This window comes from Convolutriloba macropyga, chromosome 6 (assembly GCF_964194025.1).
Source record: "Convolutriloba macropyga chromosome 6, txConMacr16.3, whole genome shotgun sequence".
Classification (NCBI taxonomy): Eukaryota; Metazoa; Xenacoelomorpha; order Acoela; family Convolutidae; genus Convolutriloba; species Convolutriloba macropyga.
Genome location: NC_134473.1, coordinates 36,385,745 through 36,398,359, shown reverse-complemented (window position 1 = coordinate 36,398,359; position 12,615 = coordinate 36,385,745). Strand labels below are relative to the sequence as shown.

Genomic DNA, 12,615 nt, shown 5'->3' with positions numbered 1-12,615 from the left:
AATATTCAAATAACTACGAAAGGTTTTAATGACGTGAATAATATGTTTTCGCGCTTTGTTTGTTGGAAGTTAATCCAGTTTTTCTTCATCTTTAGTTCGTTTCTGTGGCTTATTTAAACCAAAGGCAGATTCTGTTGGCTTTATAATAATTTTTTAGTAAATTTATTAATATTTTTGTTGAAACCTAATGGTTTCTAGGACATTTGTAAAAATTAGGCTTCAAAATTTTTTTGTTGATTTTTGAATTTCGGCTGATTATTGCTTTTTTTGTCAACTTGTTACTTAGTCTCATTAATATAAATCCCATATGCTTTGTAGTAACAAAAAAATTAACTTGTGTGGTTAAGGTTTCTTCTGATTGCATTTTGACCTTGTTACTAGGTGCTTTTAAATTCAGATGTTTTCGCTTTGCCGTAAAACATTTTTTCTGTTTCGACCCCCACTTTAGTGGGGAGGGGGGAACTATATACTCAACTGGTTTTTTTTTCAGTCAATTTTGGCTGATCGATATTTTCATCGTATAGAACTGTGAGTGGTATTGTTTTAAAGCCCGTCCAGCGCAGAATACGGAATTAAAAAGATTTTTTCGATTTTCGTTTTTTACAGGGAGTTATCCAGGCTTAAATTTTTGTGAACATTCGACTGTTTTTGTTAACATTTTCAGTAATTTTTGCTAAATTTTAGCACAATTTCGCTAATATAATTCAAAATAAGTTAAAATTTTTGTTGTTACCGTTAGAGATAGAAGAGCGTTGCTGAATTGTTTGATTTAATGTTTTGTGGGTAAAATTTTTGAAAAAATTTTCAAAATTCAATTTTTTTTCATCAAAAATGGAAAAAATATGCTTTTTGATCCACTTTGTTAAAGTTTGCAATACTTAGTGACCTAGAAACTTTAAAACAGACATCCTAATCTCAAAAAAACGCTATTTGCAATTAGATGCCGTTTGAAAGTCTTCTGGAAATAAAACTTTGCCATTTTTTTGCAGATTTATCGATAATTATACAAATTGAATCGTTCTTTTTTTAATATTAAAAGAATTCCACGCAACAGTTGGTCAAATTCGCAAACACTTGGAACATTTGGTCGTTTTGATAGACGCGCGAAAAAATCAGGGAGATTTTCGACAGGATCATGGATTCTTAGAACCAGAGACTTTTTCGTTTTTATTTTGATGCTTCCTTTTTCCGAAATATTTTGCTTTTGTCCTTTTAAAGTTAATTACTGACAATTTTTAAATCACGCTCCATTTATGACAGCTCCAATTCACGTAAATTCAAAGCCAAATGTAGATACAGTTTGTTTTTAGAGAACCAAAAGGATTTGGGGAAGAGTTTAATAAAATTTAACTCAATTCTGGTCTTTTGCCTTCATTTGTTATTCTTTTGGCAGTCTGATTTTTAAGTTTAACCACTCAAAAACCTAAATTTTTTCCTCAAGAGGTGCAGGTGAACCTTTTCTATTCATTTGGTTGTTACCTAATGTCTCTTACGTTTTTGAATTCATATGTTTTAAGGAAACTTCTTGATTTTTTGAACTTGTCAATTTTTTATATTATTTTAGTCATCATTTTGTTTATTCTCAGTAATTACAGTTCAACCTTTGCTCCATATAGAAAAGAAACTAAGTTTTCGGTTGATTGTTTTAATATAAGGTTTTCTTGCTTTTGGTACTGCGAGTTTTCATACAAAATTTTCTGATTTTTGTGCAAAATTTCCCATTTTTGCTGTTGCTTTTCTTTCGTTTGTAAATTGTATTATTATTTAACAATCTAACTGAAAAAACATTAAAACATTTGAAATTGAAAATATTTTTGGTTTTCAAAACATATGGTTTGAAGGGCTGTGATAACGTTCTCTTGCAGAAATTGTTAGAGTTTTTTATTTTTGCACTTTATTTGTTGTTAATTTTTGTTCTGTAATTCATATGCACAAACATTCTGTAATTAAAGTTCTCAGTGGCCAACTATAGATAAACAAATGAACTTAATAAATGATATCAGTAAATAGCTAATGGTTGTTTTGACTTTCGGATTAAATTTCTAATAAAAAGAGTAATAATATTCTTCAACTTATCCCTTTTTGTTCTGGTTTCCGTTTTTTTCGTATTTCACAATGTTGTATCTTTTTCGTAGAAAAGCCTCATTACTTAGAGCTCTTAATAAAGTTTAGTTGAATCAAACAAAAATTTTGCTGTTGTTTAAACGTTTTAAATGACGTCTTCATGGCTTAGACAATTTGTTTCAGAAGAATTTTATGAAGTTTAGATACTTTTCAGTTTTTGTGGTTATTTTTGTTGTCATATTGAGACATTCGTTTACAAAAAGACGTTATGATGGTAAAAAGAGACGCAAATGAAGATGTTATGTTCTCGCAGTTGATATCTGAGAAATTTAATGGCGTCAAAACTCTGGTTTCGTAAAGTTTTTTTGTGAAATTTATTAGTTCAGCTTTTTTTTAATGTTATTTTATAGTCTTATGATTTAGTCTCATTAATAACAGTTGCAATTAGTTTTTCGCGTAGTTGGAAGACAAACTGTCTACTCTTTTAGTCGAAAGCTTTTGTTGGCTATGAATGGCATGAAAACCCTTTTTCGTGATTTTTGCATATTTTCCCCTTTTTTGTGGATTTGTGTTTTCTTTTCACAGTATCACAATAATGGGCGCCTTTTGATTTACAATTGTTGTTACTTTCTAAATATTCAAACGAAGATTTTCATTGTTTTTAGCGAACAGCTTAATATTTAATTGATTGGGGGACATCGTTTTCGTGCATAATTTTTTGTGCAAATTTTTAGTTTTTGCCTCTATTTGTCGTTCTTTTTGAAGTCGTATGACATATCCTGGATAATAAAAGACCTCAGTCGCTCTCTCATGAGGTATAAAGCACTCTCTCAATGAGTTCATTTGATGCGTAATATTTCTAATCAGTTCGAATTTAATTTTTTCTAAAAAAAAAGCAATGTTTTAATAAACTTTGCCCCTTTTGCTATTTTCTAGTCGACTTGTTCCCATGTCGCATTGAGGAAAAGGCACATATTTTGTTCCAATAAAGTGCCGGTTAATGTTCTGAGTATAAATTTTATCTGATGCCCTTTTGGTTTGGTTATTAGTGGTTTTCAAAAAATGGACAAGGAGTTTTGGTCGTAATTAATATTTTTAACTATTTGATTTTTATTGCCGTCTTTTCTGATAGTCATTTTATGGTAGCCACAGGTCTCATAGACCCTCTAGAGTAGATTGTTTTATTCTTTTGGTAGTTTGTTGAACGATATGTTGATATGTTGATTTGTTTTATCTCTTCCTCATTTGGTAGACGATTAAGTGAAAAAAGTAGATGAGCGAGGTCGGAACTTAATATGCGAACGCACATTACCGAGCCTCCTTGTTTTTTTCTCCCGTAGTCTTATCAAGGTGGCAGATCTCGTGAGTGCTGTAATGAGGAATGGCATTTTTAAATTCATTTAGTAGTTTGTGTAACTTTCTTTTAAACTTTATCATCTATTTTCGATTATATCTTCATTTGGCTGACAGTTATGTCTGAAATGTACTTGAGAGCGGGTCGGAGCATCATGTGCGAACGCACATTAACAAGCCTCCTTGTTCTTTTTATTTATTTATGACTTCTCAATTACGATTCAACTGTCTGAAGTCATGCAGGTTTGAATTCATGCATCACTTTTTGAAGTCATGCAGGGATAGTACAAGACGTTATGATTTGGATGAAATCTTATGTGATCCTTCAATGACGACCAAGCAATGGCAACCTAGATCAACTCATTTACCGCTATATTATGTAATCTTATTTTACAGCATTCACTGTTTTTCTTACAAACTTTCATCTTTGTACTGAATGGCGGGTTACCAATGGTTACAAATGTCAACCAGGGTTACCGAGGCTATTAATATTCGTTATACTGATATATGTATGCTCGGTTTAGATTCATAGGATGCCATTCAAGCCAGTTCCCTCCCCCGACTGTGTCAAATGTGGGAAGAGTGTCTACTTCAACGAGGAAGTAAAATTCCAGGATCGATCGTGGCACAAAGACTGCGTTAGGTGCAGTAAGTACACTTTAGCTATTTCAATAATCGCATAGCTCCTCTTTTGGCTCCCCAATTAGAGATGAAATAATCTAAGTTTTTCTACTCTTGGGTGCACTCACAAAATAATAGAGGCGTTTAAAAAATGTTCATTTCCAAATATTTCAAAATGGCATCAGTTCACCAAGTGTAATTTGCCAATGTTACCTTGTAACTATTGTTACCAAGTTACCAAGGCTACTAAGTGTAATGTCAAGGCATTAAGATAAAGTTAACCGGGATTATTTAATTCAAAATTTGATAATCGTTGGTTCAAATGAAAATTGAAACGAAAGGTTGAAAAAATCTTGCAGATTTCCCTTAACAATCGTAAAAAAATCGCGTAAGAACCTTATAAGCGAGTCAAAAGTATCCTGTTTAAAAGTACCCTGATGAACACTTTTGTAAGTGTCCATGCATCTCTATGGGTTACTCACACGCACGTGCTCTTTTCATCAGAGGTATTTAACAATTAAGAGGTGGGAGACAGAGTCCATCACATTACTCTATGAAAAAGTAATGCAATGTACACATTTAGGTTGAATTTTCTACATGCAAAATACAAAATAAGCTATTCAAAGCACTCCAGTTGTAACTTTCAAACTCTTTCCATTGTAACCTTTCCAACTATATTAGCATAGCCATCCTGCTATCATTGCTGTAATGATGTGATTTAAAGTTTATTCGTTATAATTTGACGGGTTAAGAAAACTGTTGAATTTCATCTATTTCGTGAAGAAAAGGAAACAGATATACTTTAAATATGAATGAGGTCTAGGAAACTGTTCAAAATTATATTGTTACTTGGCTCCTTGACGGAAATTTTGAGCCTTATTATTTACCCGAATTTTATTACTTATGTAAAAGTTGAATTGATAGTCGACATTTTTTTATTTTCACCAACGATTTAATTTCATGCTATCCACATTTTTTGCCTGCAATAAAAAGCAAATAGCCATACTTTATTCAAATGAAAAATGATTGAAAAAAGTTTTAAAATCAATGCTATGCACGAATTGCAAACCCAAATATTGTTGGCGAAGTCGCCATCAGAACATTAAAAAATTAATTCCAAATAATCAGGAGTAAGTTTGTCACAAATTTCACGCTTCGGTTTGCGTCATTCTGCCTAATTTTGATGTTTACTATGTTTTGCGTTAGTGTCTTAAAGTAGTAGATAAAACGGGGGTTACAGCCACCTGCCCGATTTGGCCCCTTCCCCCTCACGAATTCGGGGAAATTGGCCAGTCGATCTGTCGACTGTAACCCCCGTTTTATGCACTACTATACTCACAATCAAAAACAAAAATTGATCAAAAATAAACCCCAACCCGCATGATTGCGCATGCCATGCGCACGCGCACAGTTGAGCATACTCCCCCTACCTAGAATTAAGCGCAAGCATGCGGACATTCGTTTATCTCTTAATTTTTTCAAAAATTTTATTTTAACAATCTATTCTTCTAATAATTTATCTATATCTATACCTTTGGCTTTTAATTTGGAAACTATAACATATTATTTACGATACTCTGGCTCTTCTTTAATGCCTTTGGCCAAATCTATATCTTTATGGGAATTTTTTTATATCACTCCTTAATCAACTAAAGCTAATAATAGAAGAACAATATTAACAACTAACCATTTTTGAATTGAATTCTTTACATATTGATTTCTTTTTATCAAAAGATGTAATTTGTTTTATAACCTTACATTTATTACAAACTTTACTTGTTATATCAAAATTGATATTAGCATATGTGGAGTTAGGTTTGGAGTTAGGCTTAGGGCTAGAATTAGAATTAGAAATAGAATTAGAATTAGAGTTAGAATTAGATTTAGAATTGGAATTACAATTAGAATTGGAAATAGAATTATAATTAGAATTAGAATTAGAATTGGAAATAGAACTAGATTTAAAGCTAGAACTAGAAGCAAGTTCCTTGATACAAATTCCACTCAATGATTCATCCCCACATGCACACCCACTAATTTTATCCTTATGTTCTGTTTTATAATGAAAAACTAAATTAAAAAGAGTTCCACATTTATAATTACACTCTAAGCATTCTAAAACCATTATTTAAAACCAGCCAAAGTTTCAATTATTTATATTATATTTAGAATTCCACTTTAAAACTAACCAAATTCTCAATTAAACCTATAGTATAATCTCTAGACCAGACAAACCTAGTTAAATTTTCCGTACCTAACTTATTAAGAGAATTATATTTATATCTTTTATCTAAAATCTTTTCATTACTCAATCCGGCTTTATCCCCAACGAAATTTATATTTTCATCTCTAAATTTTTGATTATATTTATATAGATCATTTAAACAATCTATACCATTTTTGTTTAAAGTACCAGTCTCGTCATTCATAATTTCGGACGGAGTCTCATCTTCCTCATAACCATAATTGTTTAAATTTTTTGTTCTATTTAATATACTACTTGCACCCGCTGCTACAAGTGCAGCAATTTTACTGTTGTATCTGGACACATATAATTATATATCGTAAAACATGTACCTAAAATTTCACCTATGGTGGATACTGCTTTTAAAGCATTAGCTTCAATTGTTTCTTTAGTTAGAACATCATTCTGAATTTTAATACCTCTTGACGTAAGAAGTTTATTAAAATAGAATTGACCATTATTTGTATTAATAGTATTTCTATCTGTAGCAATATTCATTAGTGGTTTCATATAATCTGTAGGTTTATTTGTCTCATCTCTTTCTAAATCATCTTTAAGACTAAGGGCTTTTAAGTATAGGAAAGCAGCTCTCGAGTCATATATCATAGTTCTATTTCTATCAATAATAATAAAGCTTTCTCTTTCTAATTATATTTTATCATACCATAACGAAGTTTATCAGACATTCCATCTGTACAATTATAGTAGTTACCGTTTAATTCCTTAATTATTTCATAAAATTTATGTTCACTTAAATTTATATTTCATTAAAAATTTTAAAAGATCAGCTCCACTATAGGTTGTTAAATAAATATTATCCGAACTCAGTCTTGCGCTACTAATAATCGGGTTTGGTTTATGACACATTACAATCATTTGAATATTATGATGTCTTCATTCTGTAAAATAATAACATTAATCTTTATTTACCTTATGACCCATATCATCAAAAACAATTACACTATTTTGAAATATATGAATATTTTTTGATGTGATCATATTTATATCACACATATTGAAATCACTATAGGGCTTGCCAGTTTCGGGATTGAGCCAATCTCTTTCATCTTTACATACTATGATTATGGACCTCCAGTCAAGTTTCTCCATGGACTTTTGGTCTCGATCTTGGTTTTGATCATGATGAGTCTCCAACCATGCTTCGCCATCTTGATCCTGATCTGCGAAGCAGCTTTGCTGATCTGTGAAGCAGGCTCCCCTATACAACTTCGAGTATTTTCTAATAAAGTAAGTCTTTCCTGTACCAGTTCCACCATAAACAATAGTATGTAATGGTGACTTTTCATATTCAAACCTAATTAAACTTCTATTTATAAATCCACCAAAGCTTTCTTCTAGTTTTGTTTATTTACTCGGTATTGATTCATATACTCTATACCAACAATTGTTTATGAAAATAAATATTATAATTGCACAAATCCTCTCTATTTTTCTCATATAAAAAGCTTATCTTATCATTTGAGGAATTCAATAATAAATTTGGTATTAATAATAAAGCTATGAGTATTATCAGAATAACGGATATAGGTACAGAAATAATTCTAACACCAATTGAGATAGTAATAAGAGTTCAGAAACCAGAAAGGATTCATGATCCCAACTTCAATATTATTGTAAATCTACATCCAACTGATGGTACTCGTTGGATTTTAGTTATAAGAAGAGAAGATGGTCCTGTGTATTACTTCGGTAGTTTTGGTGTTGAAACCCCACCATTATTCTTAGGAGAATATGTTAATCTAGGCTCTAATAAGAGAATACAACAATATGATGAATCTTATTGTGGGGCTTACTGTTTATATATGATCTATCTTATATACAAAGGATTTAAAATAAGCGGTGCTCTTTATAATCTAATTAATCAAGTTAAATGCCCTGGGATGTATGATGAGTGTTTGTGTTTGGGTTGTAAAGATAAAAGCTTGTTAACAGATGACATTGATAGTGAAGATGAAGTTGATATCTATCTACTTAGAGAAAAACCCCCAATGGTAATGCCCCGCAGAAGGGTATCCCCTTGGTAAATTGATGTTAATGGGAGTCTACAACCATGGCTAGATGATGATAGTATAAGTGTCAATGCTATATTCCCAGAAAAGCTTCAGATGTGTAATAGCTGATCCTATTGAATGTGGAAAAACATTCTTATTAAAGAATCTATTTTTGAGTAGTATACAATTTGATAGGTTATATATCATTGATCCTACTGGTGATCAATATGAAGATTTAAAGAATAGAGACGTCGCGTTTATTAAAGAAATAAAAGAGTTACCCTCTCCCGATCAACTGCTTAAAGATATAAAGAAACTAATGCCATTTGATGATGTTGGTTTAAGGAACCAGTTATTAATGAATACTTTTGTAGAGGTAGTCATAGTAGTTGTAATATGACATATCTTAAACAAAATATATTCTCGGCAGATAGACAGAAGGTTAGAGAGAATTGTAAATTATTTAATTTCTTTGAACAAAGAGGTAGAGCTACAACGGCTGTATATCATGATTTCTTTAACAGAGCAGAACTTAGTTATGATGATTTTAGTAGTTTATGTGAAAAAATATGGGAAGAAATTTATAATTACATCGCAATTGACAAATATAAAAACAAAAATATTAATTGTAGACTAAGAATTAATTGGAATTGGAGAGTTTTATAGTTTAATAATATTTAAGTCTAAGTCTAAGTGAGTGTCTAAAAGTTTGACTAAGTCTATGTCTGCGTCTAAGTCTAAGTCTATGGCTAAGTCTAAATCAAACGCAAAGTAAAACTCAACACAACACCATTGAAATCAATTGGTCTTCCCTGCTCATCTTTTACATGAAGTTCAATATATTCTATTTTTTTGTTACATTTTGATATAAGATATAAGTTGGTATAATAATTATCAAGTAACCTGGTGGTTCTGTTAGAGTAAAAGTATATAGTATGTCTGTGTTATAACCATTATCTTTAACACCAGATATAACATTACAGTGGATGTTAATGGTACTAAAACCCATAATATCAACAATCATTTGAGATGTATATTTACCTGGTTTATAAACTATTCTTCTAAATCGTAGTAATGGGGCTATTGAGTTTTCTATATCAAAGTTAAGTGAACCCTGTTTTATTTCCATTATACATTTAATTGTATCCCTATCAGGTTTTATTATAACATTACAATTAGTTTCTTCTTTTATTAATTCTGCTATTTTGATTAATTAATGTGCACCTGGTATAACAACTAAAATATTTTTTTTTCATATAAAAATTGATTTTTACTTTTATTCACATTAAACACCGAGTAATAAACCGATATTCTAATTTAACCTAATTTTGTTGTATTGAGAATAGGTTCACTAAGGTTAAACTTTTCTGTTCGCTTTATCCTTCTAAAGTTAAGTGTGTGTTCTTCTTTAGTTGATTTTTTAGTTGATTATTTAGTTTTTTATTCAAATAATGCCATATTTATAGATACAGTTGTAGTTGGTTAGACATTTTTAGTTATACATTTTTTAACTCAAAAAAATGGATTTTAATTTGGATACAACTTATGGTTACAATAATGACATACACAAATTTAAGATCATAAAATATAAACTAAATAATCTAGCATCAATGAATACGGTTAATACTAATATTAATATCACTCTCAATAGAGAAGAGAATGATTTAAACATACACGCTTCATATCTAGAGATAGAGTTTGTTGTATCAGATAACGCTGGTGGTGTATTTGCTAATAATTTTAATATCAGATAAGCTAATTATGAGATGATGGCATTATTTAGTTCAGTTAATCTTGAAACAAGTGGTGTTAGGATTATTGAATATATAGATGATTCTCATCCTAATCTCTTGATAAATAAGTAATTAACTAGTACTGCTGATAAATATGAGAGTGGTTTTGTTAGAAATCAAGGTAATAGAGATAGTCAACTCAAAAGTGATCATGCTGCTGCACAAAAAGGTCTTATGTATATGATGGTTAATATGAGTGATCTATTTGGTTTTTGTGAATGATTTAGAAAAGATTATATATGGACTAGGATTTAAACTAAAATTAAAAAGAGTTAATAGTGATAGAGCTCTATTTAGAGTTAATGCTGGTGCTGATGCAGTAGCTAAAGATAGTAATATAAAAATTAGAGATATATCGTGGTGTGTACCTAGTATTGATCATAGTAATGATAATAGAATTATTGTACAGAAAAGATAAAAAAGAATAATATCGACTATAGTTATTAAGAAAGAAAGACATTTTATAAGAATGATCACAATGCTACTAACTTCTAATTTGATCTAGGTATGGAAAGTGTTATGGAAAGACCACAATATAAAGTAATTCGTTTTGAAAATAATAATGTTATCGAACAAACCCATGATGCAAGTACATTTGATATAATGAATGTTGCTGAATGTTATTGTAAGATTGGTAGTGAATATCATCCTGAGGATAGAATGAATATTAATTATGGCAATAAAAATTATAATGAGGTTTTTAAAGAGATTGTTAATTTTAATAAAGATTATAACGGATTACCTCATAATATTAAACCACATATAAATCATAGAACATTCAAAAGCAGTTATAGAATATATGTATTTATTACTAGATATCAAAAGGATCATATAGGCCCACAACCAATACAACTTAATTTTAAATTTAGTGTTGCAGTTGCAGATATTATATGTCATGCATTAGTATTAACTAGAAAGTTTATTAGTGTAAATAGTGATGGTAAAAAGATAGTTGATACTATATCTTAGTTATATCTAATTGTGTAAGTATAGATATAGTTAATAATAATAGTATAGTTAAAGCTCTAGCTCTAGTCAAGGTTATAGCCAATGTCATAGTCAAACTATTTCCTACTAGTCTTAACAAAAGCTTTAGCATAAATAATGTCTAGTTTCTTTTTATTCTCTAGAGACCGTCCTCTTGCTTTAGCTTTGGGCTTTGGCTGGGGAACCAGGGGCAAAGCCACTTTGGTTTTAGGTTCAACAACAAATTGATTGTACTTTTTAACTCACAGAAACATGAGTAACTTTAATAAGTTTAAAACTAATTCATATTGTGTTGTTTGTAAACATTATAGTGGTACTAATAATATTCAGGGGGTTGTCACAGCTAAAGGAACTAAGATAAGAAGGGGATCCTGTGCTATGTGTAGAAGTAATAAATCAATGACTATCAATGATGCAACAGTAGATGCTGAGGGATTGAAGGATTTCATTAAAAGTGTTGGTAAAGCTACTGTTAAATTTGGATGGAAAGTTGCTAATGATCCAATAAGAGCATTAGACATAGCAAGTAAAATAGGAAATGCAGCTGCAAGTAAAAACCAAGAGCCGCTGTATCAACCACACCTGGTGTAATTAAATTTGCAACTACTGGTGAAGGTATAAAAGTAGTACAGAAAGGTAGAGGGTTATATATAGGTACAAAAAAAAGATAATTAATTATATTACAGTTTAAATATTAGAGTTTAAATATACCTATATTAGAGTTTAAACATAACTTTAACTATAATTATAGCTATGGGTATATCTATGACTAGATATATCAAATGGTAAATTTTAATAGTAATATTATTAATACTAAACATACTATTATAACTAAACACTAATGGCTTTAGTTTAAAAAATACTCAATTTATGTTTCTTATCCCTCTTATATTCTTCATATACCTTAACTAATCCATTATACTCATCATTATCTTTTTTATTATCATTCATTGATTTAATATACAATTTATTAAACTTGTCACTAAACTGTTTACTTAAAATATACACTTGTGAATACTTTATAACCTTATTTCTTGTTTTAGTATAAATTGTTTTTGATAATGAACCACAAACAGTTGCTGTAGCAAAAGCTGTAAGTATAGAATAAGGCAAGCCTATACCCGTTATTGCCACTGATGTTGATGTTGCAGTTGTTGCTTTTGATGATAATAGTATTTCTGTTATCTCAGCTACGTTAAAATAATTTTTATATCTACTTAACTTCCTATTATAGCTATTAGTTTCAGTTTCATAAAAATTTCTAATATCTTTTATAATAGTAATATTATTATTAGCCAGGATTTTATCATTGATGTATTGTTCTGAGAAGGAGGTGATCCGCGAAGCGGCTTCGCTGATATTGGGATAAAGTAAGGGTGCAGTGGGTTTAGTTTCTTCCATTTTAATTAACTAAAATAACCCTCAATCTCTTTCATTATATCTTCATGATTAAAATCATAATGCATCTCTAGTCTTGCTTTTTCTTTGCTGTCTACTAACTTACTTTCTAATAATATAGCTATTATATATTGTACTATTG

At 30.1% G+C, this 12,615-nt stretch overlaps 1 protein-coding gene across 1 annotated transcript in view; it reads left to right on the top strand.

Annotated features, from left to right (window-relative positions):
• LOC142340957 (muscle LIM protein 1-like) overlaps positions 1-12,615 on the top strand; it is a 50,382-nt gene that overhangs the window by 19,290 nt on the left and 18,477 nt on the right. Inside the window, exon 2 of the mRNA XM_075391754.1 lies at positions 3,942-4,065. Within this exon, the coding sequence (XP_075247869.1) occupies positions 3,951-4,065 (115 nt within the window). The 5' untranslated portion in view covers positions 3,942-3,950. The remainder of the gene's footprint in view (positions 1-3,941; positions 4,066-12,615) is intronic.